This window comes from Triturus cristatus, chromosome 2_1 (assembly GCF_964204655.1).
Source record: "Triturus cristatus chromosome 2_1, aTriCri1.1, whole genome shotgun sequence".
Lineage (NCBI taxonomy): Eukaryota > Metazoa > Chordata > Amphibia > Caudata > Salamandridae > Triturus > Triturus cristatus.
The window spans coordinates 685575327-685592609 of NC_140581.1; the positions used below are offsets into that span (position 1 = coordinate 685575327).

A 17283-nucleotide genomic window follows, 5' to 3' on the forward strand; every position below is an offset into this window, starting at 1 on the left:
ATTTGCATGCTGGAGCAGCTCCCCCTAGTTTATTAGTCAGAATAGAACCCAAAATCTTTTGGAAGACAAACAGTTCCAGGTGGACTGGAGCTATATAGCTAACAAGTGCACCCGGGACTGGTTGATTTTAATCATAAATACTGCCAAGAGATTGAGTGAGGAGTTATTGAGGGAAATCCTGGAATTAGGAGAGACCTTAAAAAGGGATACTACGATCACAGATGCCAAGGAACAACTGGCACGAATCCAGGGTGAGTTGCAGGACTATAAAACATATATGGTCAATCAGAAAATCAAGGGTTTAAAGAGAAACCTTGATCGATTTTCACATGAATGGGCTTTTCCCTATGTTGAAGATAAATATTATCAAATACCCACTGAGCAACCTCGTTATCAGAACTATCAAAGGGGCGGCCAAAGACAACAGAGGCGCACGCCCTATAATTGGATGTTCGACAATACCAGTAGTGAAGAGGAGGAGGTATCTGAACAACCGTCGACATCAAATCAAAACAGGCTCAGTTTTGCGCCCGAGAGCAGAAGTAAAGAAGATTTAGGCACTCTGTTGAGGTCTTTTTTAGGCCAAACCCAAAGAGGTTCACGAGGGGGAGGGGGCCCGCCCCAGAGGGGAAGAGGCAGGGGGAGGGCCCATTTCCAACCAACATGGCAGACATACTCCCCACGCATCACACGCAGCAGAGGCAGGAACCATCAATGAATGTTGCCAATGATGAACTAAATTTGCCAACAATGATCAGTGTTGGTGACTTACAAGTAGATTCAGGCTCTACTAATGATATAGTTGTTAATTTGTCCAGCTATGTCTTGACAGATGATAAAATGAGAGTGTTGAACAAAGGTTTGGGTTTTGTTCCCACCACACGCCATGACACTTTTAATTGCCTGACTGAAATTTTTGAAATGATGAGGAAGATCAAAATTAAAAAAAAAATTGTAGGAACTGAGAGGGCGTCCCCATCGATTTTTGCAACCAATTTATATCATCCATCAGGTTTTTGCCCACCCACTTCTTCATTGGGCCCTGAAGTGGCTGTCTTTGAACAGCGGGTATTGCAAGATATTGAAGCACTGGAGCAATCCCATAGACAGATCAATGTCAATAATATGAGTAAGAGAGATTGGACTGCCATAAAATCGCTACAAGATAATAAATCCATAATAATAAAACAAGCAGATAAAGGTGGAGCAGTGGTAGTACTTAACACCTGTGACTACGAAGCGGAGGTCCTTAGACTCCTGGGGGTCCGCACCAATTATCAACCTTTAATGCGAGACCCCACATCTAAACTCCTGAGTACCATCAAAACCCTGGTGGCGGATGCGCTGGGCAAAAAATGGATAACTTGTAAAGAGGCAGACTTTATTGTAAATCTAAAATCGCGTATACCGGCATTTTACATCTTGCCCAAAATCCATAAGTCCCAGCGTCCACCCCCTGGGCGCCCGATTGTTTCGGGGATTCAATCGGTGTTGGAGCCTTTGTCTCAATTTTCTGATTTCTTCCTCAGGGAATCAGTGATTACACAGCGTTCATATGTACAAGACACCACAGATATTTTGAACATTCTTAAAACTGTGGAGTTTGATCCTGTTAATCAGTTGCTGGTTACTATTGATATTGAATCACTGTATACCAGTATACCCCAGGGCGCTACGCTGGTGGCAGCGGCGCTGGCCCTGGGGGCTCTGGAATGGTTTTATGACATTCCCCAGTCGTTCGTGCTGCAGTGCAATGAACTGGCACTTACACGAAATTTTTATGAATATAAAAACTAACTTTATCTCCAGATAGCCGGGACTTCAATGGGGGCTACATTTGCTCCTAGTCTGGCCTGCATTTATGTGGGCCAGTTCGAGGAGAATGTTGTCTACCATGCCTCCAATCCCTTCAGAGATAACATCTCCCTCTGGAGGCGTTACATTGATGATGTCCTCTGTATCTGGACAGGTACAGAGGACTATCTGATGGCATTTTTGACATGGCTAAATCAGGCTGACGAATGTCTCCGGTTTACATGGACATTCAGTAATACGTCAGCGGTGTATTTGGATGTAGACATTACGGTTGATGAATCGCGGTTGACAACGAGTGTACACCAAAAACCCACAGATAGGAACTCCTTACTCCACTACCGCTCTTTCCACCCTAGAGCTCTGAGGGATAATCTCCCAGTGGGTCAGTTTTTGCGATACCGTCGCAACTGTTCTACAACCTGTAAGTTTGCTGAACAATCAGAACAACTGGCAGCAAGTTGAAAGAAAGGGGATATCCCGTCAAAATCATTAAACAGGCGAGGAAACGTGCTCTAAATACTCCACGTGATGTGCTACTGGAGAGAAACAAAAAAGAAAAAAACGAATGCCTACCTGTAGTTATGACGTTTGATCCCCTCTCAACAAAAATGAGACAGATAGTAAGAAAACACTGGTCCATTCATGATACGCCTTCTAGTAGGATGCCACCCCCACGGTTTGCATTCAAAAGAGCACCGAATTTGAAAGACAAACTTGTCCACACTCGTACACTCATGACCACGCAAGTATCCAATCTTCCATCGGGCCACCACCTGTGTGGGGGTGCCTAGTTTGCAACCTCACTCAAGCCACTAGAAGTGTAACTCTGCAGGATGGCAAAACTTGGTTCTTAAACAAGTTTAGTAATTGCAATACGGTTAATGTCATCTACAGGTTGTCCTGCAGTGGTCTGCACTATATTGGTTTGACATCACGGAAGGTGAAAGTGCGCATACAAGAACATTTGAGCACCCTCAAGGCGAAAAAGTTAACAACCCCGCTGGTGCAACATTTTATTGAGAAACATCATGATCCAAGGGACTTGAGATGGACTGTCCTGGAGAGAGTGATGGGTGAATCATATAATATTGATTCCATTTTGGCGAGAAAAGAGGCTAAATGGATTTTCTCAGAGAAGGCAGACCAGTTAGGGTTGAACGACTCGATTGAGTGGAATAAAGTCAGTAGAAGATGAGATGGTTGGTCTAGGTGACAGATGTAAAAGACCAGTGAATTTTATTGATAAGTTATTGTATATAGAAATTATCATTCGACCCGGGGTAAGCTTTCTTGATTTCCCCTGAGGATTCATGTCGTGAGGTCAGGCACAATACATCTTGGGATGCCTATGTTGACAACACCGGCGTTCATGCAAAAGATATATGGGTGTTAAGATCTCCCCATTATAGATTATCTGATATTAGAGATCAATATTGGATGACTGAATGGCTGAATGAACGTACGGAATGAGCAAGGGAGAAAGGTTTGTAGTTATACTTGAGTTTGGTTGCCTGTGTCAAAATATTAAGGAATTACAATTGAAACACATGATTATTTGATATATTCTTTTTGGAAAAATACATATTTTTTAATATAGTTTCAATCTCTATATACATTGTAGAGATGTAATTTGATAGTTTTTGATAGGTCTTGTATGTGTTTGGGTTCTGTTCCCAACTTAAAATGGCCACCAGTTTTTAATTGCTGTGACAAACATGGATTATATAACATCCATTGGCAATGCAAGAGTGGATAGTTTGTAACAAATGATCTCTAGGTAGACACCCTTGCGACATTTGACAATAAAAGACTTGGTTGAGTACGAGGCTCGTGGTGGCATATTCGGAGATGGCGGTTTTCCCGATATTTACTCTATTCTAAGATGGCCCCCGTATTGGGAAAGCATACATCCGTTCCTAATTGGATGACGCGCCGGAAGTGGGCGTGGCCCACCACGTCCCTTAAGCCGTGCGTGGTGTGAGCTCAATGAGGAAGCTGCACACATGCCGGAGGGACGCAGCACGGGTGAGATGAGTGATTGATGGAATGGTGCCTTGAAATATCATCTGGGCTCAGTGAGTGGTAGACGTAGAAGTATTGAAGTGCAATGTTATGCGAGACGGAGGTGTAGCGGATGATTGAGCAGCTGATTCTTGGTGAAGCCATGAGCTTTTCACTTTGATGTAAGATACATCAAGAGAGCGAAAGGAAGAAAAGATCGTACTAAAAGATCATGTTTTTGCCGTGCTTTGAGTGGTGGTATATTTACATATGAACATTGCCACACAACTTTTGGATGATTAGCGGGTTGAGCACGATGTGGGTCCTGGCTAATCCCCGCAGTTGGGTACCAAGAATAGATGCGTTATATATATGCCAGGATAATGTCCAGAATGGACTATGCTTTGAACAATGTATAACAAAAGGAAAGATGAAAGGAATGTTTCCTTGTTTTTATACGTATAGGGGATGAGTTATTTGGTAGTCACCCCAGGGGCACGTGAATTGAAGACACGTGTTCTACTTTGAAGACGGTTGCGGGTATGAGAAGCCTTCGCAACCTTCTGGTAAAAACGGAACGGAGTACTTTTTTACTGATTAAAATTGTTGAGTTCATGATTGCGTCCGGAATTCTGGACGGTTTGTTTCACACTGGCTTTCCTTGTGTCTTTTGTATTATACCATCAGAGGTTTTAGGTGTACCATTTATGAAGGTGATTTGGAACCCCTTAGCCCTGAAGAAGTTGCGTGATGGGTCGGCAACGAAACATGTTGGCATTATAGAACTGGGTATGGTTTGATTGAAACCATTTTTATTGTGGGAGCTTACAGTATTCAATAAAGTCACGACAAGCTAGTAAGCACCACTGTTTTTTAATGGTGAGAATTAAAAAAAACAAAAAAAACAATGTATGTTCTCACTGGGGTTCATTGGACACATATATAACAAGCATTTACAATGCAATGGTCTCGGCATTGGTTAAGTTAGAGCTATTGGCATTGCTCATGACATTATTTTTGTTTATGTTTGTTTTTAAAACATTTAAAGAAACGGCATTGTCATGAGCAATGCCAATAGCTCTAACTTTAACAATGCCGAGACCGTTGCATTGTAAATGCTTGTCCTCTATGGTTTTTATCAGCATATAGGTCTTTAATTCTTTCCTATCAGTTAGAATCACTTATGATTATTTCAATGCCTGAAAAAAAAGTGTGAGGCAGAATACTCTTCAACGTTTGTGGTTTTTTCACACTCAATATATATTTTAGGAGTAAACCTTTACAAGCTAGTAAAGTCTTTCAGAAGAACCGCACCTTCTGAAGTAGTTTTACTTTTCCCCTGAATGAAAGTAATGATGACCACAGAGCTGAGGACGGGTCACGCACGCGCATGCAGCCCGGTCTGCGGCTGACAGAGGAGGCGGCACCGCACCCCAGCTCCAGACTCCCACGGATAACCGAACATTCCCAGCTTCGAGGAAGGGCCCGAGTCTTCTGAGTATCGAAAACTCGAAAGAAAGTGTCCACAAGTAACCGAACAAAAAAGTGCCCAGCGACCAATATCTGTAGTCGGAGCCACCCTCTCCTCTGACCCCCACCCGGTTCAGTTTAACTCACCAACTGCCGGGCGATGTCTGCGGAAGCCATGGAGCTGCTCCGGGCCTCCGGGTGGGGCAGTGGGCTCTGCTGCAGTGACTGCGGGAGGGCTAGAGGGTAGAAGGGTAGGGGTAAGTCGTCTTCGCTGTCGGCTCCCGGCCGGCCCATCCCTGACATGCTGCCCCTAACGCCCCTTTCCTCTCGCTCCTCCTCCTGCTGTATCATGCCCCTTCCTCCCTCCCTCCGAACCGAGGCGCTACTCGGGGGGATTTTCAAATGTCTCCGAACGTACATCAGCCGCGGGTGCGGCCTCAACCACGCACCTCTGCGGTCAGCGACAGACTAATTTAGAAAAATATTTTTTTTTAAATGTAATGGCGCCTAATCACAATTCCTAATTGGTCTGCTTCTAACAATACGATTTAATGATACTCAATTTATCGAATTTGAAACTATTATGTGGCTGTGGCGGGATTAGAACTCGTAATCTACAAATTATTATATGTTTTTGCGACAAACATCCAATTCACAAAGTAATCCTAACGGAGTTGAAATCTTTCCCCTTTCAAAATGTTGACTAAATCATCAATGTTTTCAATAAAGTGGGTCTCGTTTCCATAATTAACCTTTTGGGATTCTCCACCACCTTTGGTCCTGATTAAAAATCCATTCTATGTGATGGATGGGATTATTTTTATTTGCTGATTTACTTGTTTGATTTAACGCGGTATAATGTACACATTGAGGAACAAAAAGCCTAAACTTAAAGCGACATCTGAAGCAGCGACATCTGAAGCAGCAGAGAAGTGATATAATCTGCGTGGGAATTCAAGGCAAAGCCTCAAGCACGTCATTTTCGGATTCGGGGGTGTGTTTTTCTTTTCTCTCCTCTTGCCATTGGCTGGAGGAGAAAATTAGAAAAGTAGCAAAAAACACGCCCCCGAAACCGAAAAGGACGGGGCCTGTTCGGAGAGACAAAGTCTCTTCTCCAATGGCTGGCCAGCATTTAAGAGGCCAGCCAATGGAGAAGAGGAGAGAAGAGGGGCGGGTTCAAGCCCCTCTTCTCCAAAACATTAATTCTCCGGACTTCCGGTTCTGCCTTCGGCAGACCGGATGGTCCCGAGACCTAAAAACACTTGGCACTATTATTATTTTCACCACTTTTATACACTGAAATTATATATTATAATTTCTCTGTTTTTCACATGGAGTAAGAGCAACCGATGATGATAAGTGGGTATACTGGTGAGTACCAACCAGCAAAAAAAAAACCTTGGTGTTACGACCGTGAGGTGCTCTTCTCCTTCCTCACCTTTTTCCTATTCATTTTTGGGGTAGAACTGGTGTTCTGATGGTTTTTGACACTTTTAAATTGAAATACCACAAACATATGAATAGGAAACATACACTAGGGAATTATAAAAGATTGGAAACTCTGTTGATTGATTAATATATGAGTTGGTGTATCGTAGAGCAGGCTATTGGTTGTTAAAATGGTTTATGTGCGACATGTTTCATGGTCCCTGGTTTCTGAATTAGGGGTTGCGCTGGATCAACAGCCCAGGCACAGAAACCCATCTAAGTATTTGGAAGATTATGTGCCTGAGTAGGTGCAAATACCTTACACCCCAATCATACACACTTATGTGTATCAAGCAAGGGTAAAACACCTAAACTCGGTTTTGTAATTGAAAGGGACGATATGTTGTATTCTAACAAGTAAATTACATTGTCACTTATAGCTTTAAGAGAGTCACCATGTGAAATGGTACTTGTTATATTAGTGTTCTCTGGCGAGTGCTGTAGTGGTGTTCTCTTAAAAAGTCAGTTGGTAGCTGCCTGGAGTGGGGGCACCACCTACAGTCGTTTTTACATAAATACATCCTTGTAAACCCTTTGAAAACCTCATAGTGTTATCTACAAAAGTTACATAACGGTATTCTTAAAACAGTGTGTGTTCCCATAAGAGAGTTACTATTTTCCATCTTACTTTCAGGTGAGATTCTCAGCACAGCTTACTTCACACAATCAAATGTTTCCCATTCCAAGATGGCCACCGCCTTTGCCGCTAAAATATGCTGTGAACACTATGTTGGGTTTCTACTGCAGGTGGCAATGGAGCTTACACAAAGTACCGCACCACTAGGAAATAAGTGCGAGGGACTGCACAACAAACCTACTGTTTCAGTACCTGCTCCCGGCTGGTATCAGCGGACGCCATAGCCGTCGTTAAGGCAGCCATCTTGAATTATCAACGGAGGAACGTCACTGCTTCAACGGCAAAACACACCTTTTTGTGTAAGCGCACACCCTCTTTATTATAGAAACAAAAGAAAGACAACGGCAGAATCCATTATTCCACACTCAATGGTAATGTGTCACGGTGAAGGGGTGATTAAGACCAAACTTAAACCAGCAAGCGTCGAGGCTTTTAAGTGTTACAGAAAATTGCAACTCAAACGTGTACTTTATTCAAATGATTAAGCATAAGTGTGAAATACTAAACGGGAGGCTTAATTCAATTACACAAAAGCAGCACTGCAAGTAGGTTATTAGATAGTCCGGTCACAATTAACATAATTGGACCTCTACTAGATCTCATTACGAACATTAGTCTGACGCAAACAAGAGAATTTTACTGCTTGCTGCATGAAAGAACACAAAAAAAGACCCAAATGCTGATGGTCTTGGTGCACGTCATTTTAATAATAGATCAACACCTGCATATGGCATACATTACGTGATGCAGCAAGAAAATAATGTATTTCTTCCAACAGATCCTCCTGCAACCACTAAGGCATTTGTGCTCTTTTCATTTTCTAAATAGGCATACATGCATATAAGACGTTAAACGAAGAACTCTATTAAACTTTCCACACAATCAAAATGTGGCAAACACCTTTAAAGATGGCTACAGGACATGCGCGCCTTCTAAACCAAGCGTGATAATTTGCCCTTTCATTTACCGACAGGGATTCCCCTGCCGGAACTGACGCGCCGATGGTACAGCAACGCCTGTTTGAGAGTAGCACAGAGATGGCGTCCGAGGAGGACGGAGACGAGTTGTCTGGAGAGGAGCGCATAGATTTTCTACGGGATCGGCATGTGCACTTTTTCCAGCGTTGCCTGCAGATGCTGCCCGAAGGCTACTCATCCTTGGAGACCAGCAGGTACTTTAGTGGGGGGGAGGGAGTAACGTACGCGAGGAGGTACATAGAGATAAAAGTGGGACTAGCTTGTCAAAGCATCTTCTTGAGGTTTATTTTTATTTTTTATAATTAATAGAAACAGAAGGAGGACCTGCATGTTAGTTTGCGGAGTTTCAGTGGGTTTAAGTAATTGGCTTTTGTTTCTCTGTAGTTTGGGACAGTTAGGCATTGTAGTGTTTTCTATGTAATGTTGCTGGGTACCCCCAATGATATGCTGGAGGCAGGACTGGTGTATAAGTGCCTTTATTGCAGCATTATGTATCACACATCCGAGAGAGCGCCGGGCAACAGGCTCCGATCGCTTCTCTCGCGTCGCGCTAACTCGCGCATGCGCAGTAGCGCCCAATATGGCCGCTACGCGCATTTCCGCCGTTACGTAGTGCGCGTCAACTAGACCGCGACACTACATATCTCCCCCTTTTATACCACACAACACAATGTACATGACTGGGTGGTTAGTCCATTTCATAGTTTCTAAACTTGGACGGTCTCACCACCGGTCGCCCAACCCGGGTGTGTCTTACCGGGGTAGTATGTCCTTCTTGACCTCCTTCTGCGACAGGGCTTCCCCTTCTTCCTTCCGGAGTGCCATGACCTTCTCTCTCTCCATTCTCACCCCCCTTCCCGGGTCCTTTCCTCCGTGGCCGGTCCTTCGTGTACCTCTTTCTCACAGTTTTGCTCTTCATGAATGTTCTCTCCGCACTCTCCCTTTGGAGCTCCTGCTTCCCTTGTCACCTCTTCTGGTGGTGTTGCCCCTTCCATGTCCTCCCGGGGCCATTGTAAGATTTTGTTGCATTTGGCCATACGGTCTTGGGACCACACATTTCCATCGCTGAGCAACGCTGCTCGGTCATACACTTCTTCCACTCTTAGGGGTGGGGAGTATTTGCTTTCTCCCTTTCGCTTTAGAACAGCCAGCTTCACTCTGACCCACTCCCCTTTTTCCAACGCTGTCTCCTTCACCTTTTTGTTGCGGTTGTAGTATTCAGTGTAAATATGCTGTGCCTTCTCCAGGTTGTGTTGCACCACCGCTGGAGACCACTTGCTGGTGATGGTTTTCTCTTTCCAAGCAACATTGTCTCTGGTGAAGGCTTGCCTTCCTCGTAGGATTTGGAAGGGGCTGTACCCCGTGCTGGTGGGGGTGATGCGATATGCCCAGACCATACTTTTTCCCAGTCTTTGCCCCTAGTGATGGCAGCCTGTATGGAGCCCATAAGCACCCTGTTGAACCTTTCTACTTGTCCATTACTGGCCGGGTGATATATCGACGTGTGTCTGAGTAGAATGCCATTCCTTTCCGCAAATCTGGACCATTTGTCCGAGGTAAATTGGGGACCATTGTCACTGATTATGGTTCTGGGGATGCCCTCCCTGAGGAATACCGTCTTGAGAAAACACAGTATTGTGTCAGTGGCCATTTCCTCTTGGATGTGTACCTCTGGCCACTTTGAGTATTTGTCCACCAACACGCATAGGTATTTGGGTATCCCCTGATGGTCAAGTACAGGTCCCAAGATATCCACTGCCACTTCTTCCCACGGGTTGCTGGGATTCGTGAACTTTCCTAGAGCAGGCCTCATCGGTTTTAGTATCTTGTCAGCTCCTTGGCACTGCACGCAGTCTCTCACGTGCCTCTCCACCTGCAGATCCATCCCCGGCCACCAATACGTTTGTTTGGTTCTGGCTTTCGTCTTCACGATTCCCAGGTGTCCTTCGTGTATTATAGACAGCAGATCCGGTATTATGTTCTCAGGTGGAACCACTCTATTTCCTCTGTATACAAACATACCGTCGTTCCCCACCGACAGCTCCTCTCTAACTTCGTAGAACTGTCGAAACTTGGGCTTCTGTTGTCTCCTCTCCGGCCACCCTCGTACGATGTACTTCTTGATTTCTTCCAGGTCTCTATCAGCTGCATACGCATCCTTCCACTCCTGTCTACTGATGGCCCTTTCCGGATCATCTGTCAGGGCTACCATCTCGTCTTCTTCATCGGTGCCGCTGGTGGCACTTTCCATTGCTGACGCCCTGCTGAGGTAATCCGCTATCTTGTTTCTTGAGCCAGGTATGTAGTCCACGTCGTACCGATACTCCAAGAGTTTTAGCGTCATCTTCGCTATCCGAGGTGTTGCGCTGGCATGGCCACTTGACGTCAAGACCTTCACTAGGGGTTTGTGGTCCGTTTTCACTTGAAATCGCGTGCCCCACAGGAACTGGCGATACTTTCCCATGGCCCATACCACGGCCAACATCTCTTTCTCGATCACACTGAACTTTTGTTCCGGGGTCGTCAGTGTCCTGGACGCGAAGCTGATCGTCTCCGTCACTCCTCCTTGTCTCTCTTGCATGAGCACCGCTCCTAACCCTTTTTCGGTTGCGTCCGTCATCAATATCGATCTACCCAGGGGATCGTACCCATGCAGCGGGATCGCCTGGCTGATTTCCCGTTTCACCGTGTCAAACTCTTCTTGCGCCTCTTCCGTCCATGCAAACGCCGTCTTGTCCCTCGTGAGTTGTCTCATGTTGTGTGTTTTCGTGGCGAAGTGGTGGACAAACTTACTATCGTATTCCGCCATCCCTAGAAAGGACCTTACTTCTTCTTTGGAGGTAGGCGGGGGCGCGTCACAGATAGCCTTCACATTCCCTTTCTTCGGTGTTATCCCATGTTCTCCAATTTCATGCCCCAGGTATGTGACTGATGTCATTCCGAAATGACACTTCTCCCACTCTGCCGTCAGTCCGTTTTCCTCCAAGATCTTTAATACCGCTTCCAGCTTCTCATTGTGGTCTTCTAGCTCCTTCCCCATTACTAGGATATCATCTTGGAAGTATTGCACCCCCTCTATACCCTTGAATAGGCGGGCCATTAGCTTTTGGAAAACTGCCGCTGCTGATGCTAGTCCAAAGGGCATGCGGCAGAACTGATAGCATCCAAACGGAGTTATGAATGACGTCAGTTTCTTGCTCGTGGGGTGCAGAACTACCTGGTGGTATGCCGATTTTAGGTCGATGGTGGAGAACCATTTCACGCCTTTCGTGCGGGCCAGCATTTCCTCTATGCGTGGTAACAGGAATTTTTCTACCACAATGCACTTGTTGAGTTCTCGGAGGTTCACACATAAGCGCACCTTGCCTGACGGTTTCATGGCCACCAGCAGTGGCGCCAACCATTCTGTGCTGTCGATCGGCTCAATGATTCCTTCTTCCTCCAGTCTGTGTAGCTCCTGTTGCACTGCCTCTCTCACAGTGATCGGTATGTTTCTTACTTTGTGTATAACGGGGCTGACGTTCTCCTTGAGGACCATTCTGTGGGTAAATTTCTCTAGTTTACCGATCTTGCCGCCAAATATTTTTGGGTGTTCGCACCGCCATCTCGCTGCTGTCGACCATTCTCCATCTAACGTCACTAGCACTTGGGTGTCTCCTCCCGGATTCAGTTGTATGCCCAACTCTCCTTGGTCCATCCACCCGAGGACTGATGGTCCCTTCTCCGCGACGTATAGTTTGCACTGGGCGCTGCGTTCTTTGAACTGGAACAGCAGTCTCCTGAATCCTACCATTGGAATGGGTTCCCCCGTGTAGGTGACCGGTCGTATGTCGAGCGGTTCCAGATGTGTGCCAAGTGTGGGTTTGAATCTCGCGTTCCACACGGATCTTTGAACGATCGTGTAGGGAGACCCCGAATCCGCTACTATGGTGATTTCTACTCCTCCAATGTGCATGTCGCACTGGGGCTTGCGCGCTCTTTTCCCGTCGATGCCCAGTACTTGGTCTTCCACACATAGGACTTCATCGTCTTCCTCCTGACCTTCTTCTTCTTCTCCTATGTCCTGCGCCACGAATTTCATCGCGCGTTGTTTCCCTTTTCTTCGACACACCTTCTCGTAGTGACCGACCAGGCCGCAGAATGCGCACTTGGCTCTGAAGGCGGGGCACCGTTTGTCGTGCGCCGCGTGGTTCGGGCTTCCGCACCTGTAGCACCTCGACGTTCCTTCCTTTTCTTGCTTCCACGGTTGTCCCGGTTTTCCTTTCCCCTTGTTTGTTCCTTTGTACTCTCCTGGCGCCGTTTTTCCTCTTCCATACTGGTCCGCGTCCTCCACCTTATTTATCGTGAGTCTCGGGGATTGGTCTCTCTTTGCTGCTTCTGCGCAGCGCTTAGTTAGTTCTGCCCTTTTCACAATGGCTATCGCGTCTTTTAGCGTCGCATCTCCACTCGCCCACCATTTATCTTGCACTGTCTTACTTGTCGTATGCATTACTATTTGGTCCTTAATGAATTTGTCCTGTAATGCACCATATTTACATGTTATCGCTAGTTTTCTCAGCGCCGCCACGTAGTCGTCTATCGTTTCCCCCGCTTCTTGCTTCCTCTGTTGGAAATTGTAGCGGTCGATGGACGTGCAAACTGCATGTCGATAGTGGTTGTCCAAATCTTCAATGGCGTGTTTGAATTCATTGGTGTCCGCTGCTGGTCGGGTGACCGGTGTTAAGTTTTGGAACACCCGTATGCCTTCTGGTCCCAGGTTATGTAAGAGTATCCTCTTCCTCCTGGCGCTGGAGAACGACTCCTCGTTCTCTTCTTCCAGTGCTTCGAAGTAATTTTTGAAGTACTCCCTCCAGTCTTCCCATTTAATTTGGGGTTCCCCTGGCCTTGGTAGGAACGGGACTGGTGTCGTTAATGCTGATGCCTGCGCACTCATCTTGGCTTCCGCCTGTTTCCTCGGACTGCCTGGCGCTTCCGTCCTCTTCCCCCCTTCTTCGGGTCGTGGGGTTCTCGTCGGAGCTGCCTGCGCTGTCTCCACCCGCTTCCGCCAGGGTCTCTGCTGCGCCTCGCTACGGTTCGCCCGCTTACGCTTCTTTGCCTCTGGTCGGCACACTTACTTCTCACGTGCCTCCCTCCGGTGTCCGTCTGCCACTGCCGCGCTCTCCCGGTGTGCTGGTGTCCGTCCTCTACCTCCCTGGTCTGCTCGCCTTGTGGGACGTCGTCCCCTCCGGCTCTCCTGCAGGTTGGGGGCTCTTCCCTCACTGGGGTTCAACAGGGTCCGCTCTGTCCAAGCCTCGTCACCACTGTAATGTTGCTGGGTACCCCCAATGATATGCTGGAGGCAGGACTGGTGTATAAGTGCCTTTATTGCAGCATTATGTATCACACATCCGAGAGAGCGCCGGGCAACAGGCTCCGATCGCTTCTCTCGCGTCGCGCTAACTCGCGCATGCGCAGTAGCGTCCAATATGGCCGCTAAGCGCATTTCCGCCGTTACGTAGTGCGCGTCAACTAGACCGCGACACTACATTCTATTTCTTTTATGTTTTATATTATCAATTATTTGGTTTACACAAAAGTGAAGAACTGTAAAAAACACAGCAGTGAAGTACATAGTGATTATTTGCTAAATTAAGAAACTCAAACAAGGTAGCGTTGATTGAGACCTTTTACAAAGAGGCTGTTAGACGGTTGCACACCAAATAGGTTTCATGTGTGTTTTTACAAAGTAGGTGCTATGCAGGCCTGCCAAGTATCACGCATTTCAGTGTGGTGTTCGCATCACCGCACTGAAATGCATTGTCACGCATTTTTGCCACTCTGAAACTCTGGCTACGCAGGGTGCCAGCGCGCACAGCTGGCACCTGCCACCTGCTTACCGCAGACTTGCTGCAGGCACTTGGTAGTAAGTTAACGTGTCTGCTCTCAGCTGTGGAGTGGCTGAGAGTGCTACAATATATTGTAACTTACAAATGAAATCTGCCCAGCAGCTGACTCGTCGTGCTGGCAACATAATTATATTTTGTGCGGCCGTGGTGCTGCCTGGCTTTCAGACACCACGCGCACCAGACACACTGACAGAGTGACACTCACACTCTGTCAATTACCGAGATGGGGGGGAGGGGCTGGGCCTGCCAAGGCAGGCTCAGCAGTGGTTGCTACGCTGTGGCACACCAGGGGCCCAATCTGGATGTGACCGTAGTGCCTCGTCACGTCCTGGGCTGGAGGAAGAGCAAGTGAGGTCAGAAGCGGCAGGGAACTCAATCTGAGAGTCGAGTCCTCCATGCGCTGCCGCTGCTGTCTGTTGCAAATTCAATAAAACACCCCGGCGTTGCCGGACCAGTCCGAGCAGTGAGTGAGTGACTGATTAGTCACTCACCGACAGGTCACTCATTGCTGTCCGCACCGCTCACCAGAAGCATCGCGGGCGCAAAGTGCCTCCGGGCGGTGGATGAGTCAGTGAGTCACTCTGCTGGGAGAAGAATAGTGCAGAGTGCATGATCATGTAGTGTTCTGTGCGGCCGTGGGTCCCTGTGCGGCTCACGCTGTGGTCACCGGACGGACCGGGACGCAGAGACAGCAGCAGTCTGAACTCTGGGAAAACGTGTAATATTTTACTTAGCATAAGCAACAGCCATTTTGGCTATGGTGTCCATTTAAGTCTCCTTCATAATTCTTTCGTCTTTTCACTCTGCTTGTGTTAAGATAAACAAGATGGGCGACAGACTCGCTCTACTTTGACTAAAGCAGAAAAAGATAAATTAAAAACTGCTGCTAGCGAGGAGGTTTGTCGGCCTCATGCGGCATCGCTCATTGTAACTATGGTTCAACATTCGAACAGTGCAGAGCAATTTTATTTAGTAGAAAGATTTGTTGGGGAGGTTATATTTGATTATAGACAAAGTTCTCAGGAACTAGAGCCAGCTGATATAAGTACTGATTACAAACAATTAACAGAGCCAGCTGATATAAGTACTGATTACAAACAATTAACAGAGGGGACGTTTCCTTTTTCAAACCTATCTGATATGATTAGAGGAGTGGTTAAAATACGAGACGCAACATTGCGTTTATGAATGGATCTAGAATTGGCTTGAAAACAGAGCGGTATAGAAGCAGTTCAATCTCAACCACAGAATGTAGATGCTCCGGTGGAAGAGGCTGCACCCAGTAGTACTACAGTTACTGTAAAACCTATGCGTGAAGCTGCACCCCTGTATGTTCCTCCGAAGGGTGCGGCAAGAAATGATGACAACTTCGGATGTTGCAAAGGGATATTTTATATACAATTGGGTTTACACTCCTTGGAGTAGAGCTGATGTGATGGCTCTTAAAGCTGCTTTGCCCGACCCCTGGAAAAATCCTGCCGCCTTCTATGAGGAGGTGGAAGGAGCCATTAGCTCCTGCACTATGACCTTGCCAGATATTGATATGTTCTTTGGGCTTATTTTGCCCCCTGATATGTGGAGAACGATACGTAAAATAGATGACAATGTAGCATATGGTGATACCGGGGAACATTTAGAAGAAATAGATGCAGAAAGGGAGCCTGTGCAGAAACCTAAGAAGGAGATATTAGATCTCCCTAAAGCTATTGTGACTAAGTTAAAGACTCTCATAACCCCTAAGAAAATAGATTGGACTACGTTAGCGTCCTGTAAACAGAAAACGGATGAGTCAGTTTCTGACTTCTTTTCAAGGTTTGAGGAAACATTCCATGATTTTAGTGTTCAGTTATTGGCCGATGATACGGGTAAGCATTTGTTTGTCGATACATTTGTCGCTGATCTGTTCCTGGAAATAGCTAGTTGTTTAAAGGCCAGTGAGAGTTCTTCGACTACGTCTTCCCCAGTTTCTCTTTTGACTATGGCCCAATATTATGAGCGACAGGAACAGGAAGTGAAAGGCAGGGAGGATAAGAAGGATAAAGCTTTAAAGACAAAAGTTATGTTGGTTCAATTATATGGTCCACCATTTAGGGGAGGTGGAAGAGGCGGACGTGCAATGTATACACCTGGAATACCCACTCTCCCTCGAGAAAATGTGTCCTCTGATCAGTGTGCTTATTGTAAAGAGACTGGGCATTGGCGTTCTGAGTGCCCCCTTTTGCGAGGTCAGCAGTATCAGCGGGGAAGAGGCAGTATAAGAGGACGCCCAGGGAATTCAGGAAACAGGGGGGGTACAGGAGCTCGTCCCAGGTTTGAGGCAGTTGAACAAGGACCAAATTACTCTAATACTTTTGATAGACAAAATCAATATCAAATGTCTGATTATTCTGATGAGGTCCTTGCAGATTCTGATTACACATAGGGATGCCTGGGACGGGGTAAGGAACCGGTTGAGCTGCCTGTAGATCAAATGGGTCCTTATGTTGACGCAAACGTCTTGGGATCTACTGATCGGTTTCTGGTTGATACAGGGGCTACACGTAGTGCCCTGTCTAACAAGCATTTACAATGCAATAGGTCTCGCAACTGCGGGTTTTAGAGCTTTTGGTATTGTAAATGGCAATGCCTTTTGAAAAATTAACAGGTATTGTAATTTATAATAGTAATTTTCCACTAGTACCATAACTACCACTATTATTATTACTATCACCACAGAGGAGTAGTAATTATAGTGGTGGTTATGGTACTTTTGGTGGTTGTAGCGGTAGTGGTAGTGGTGGTGGTAGTGGTACTGGTGGTGGTACTGGTGGTGTTGGTGGCGGTCTACGTGGATTTAATTTCATTACTTATGCTACTGCTGGAATATTTTTTAACAAAATAATACAAAAACTAACAAACATTATAATTTGCAATGCCAATAGCTCAAACTTTTAATAATGTCAGCCCTATTGCATTGCAAATGCTAGTTTTATGTTGCAGGCATGAGGTGCATCATCATCTTCCCAAAATA

General features: G+C 46.2%; 2 protein-coding genes across 3 annotated transcripts in view; one reads left to right on the forward strand and one right to left on the reverse strand.

Moving 5' to 3' along the window:
• Positions 1–7726, reverse strand: part of CCDC112 (coiled-coil domain containing 112) — a 223433-nt gene extending 215707 nt beyond the window's left edge. Inside the window, exon 1 of the mRNA XM_085632622.1 lies at positions 7604–7726. Within this exon, the coding sequence (XP_085488748.1) occupies positions 7604–7654 (51 nt within the window). The 5' untranslated portion in view covers positions 7655–7726. The remainder of the gene's footprint in view (positions 1–7603) is intronic.
• Positions 7727–8366: 640 nt separating this feature from the next.
• Positions 8367–17283, forward strand: part of PGGT1B (protein geranylgeranyltransferase type I subunit beta) — a 332915-nt gene continuing 323998 nt past the window's right edge. Inside the window, exon 1 of one of the 2 annotated variants that reach the window (XM_085632623.1) lies at positions 8367–8582. In XM_085632623.1, coding sequence (XP_085488749.1) covers positions 8413–8582 — 170 coding nt within the window. In that variant the 5' untranslated portion in view covers positions 8367–8412. The remainder of the gene's footprint in view (positions 8583–17283) is intronic. The other variant, XM_085632624.1, reaches the window with a different exon arrangement.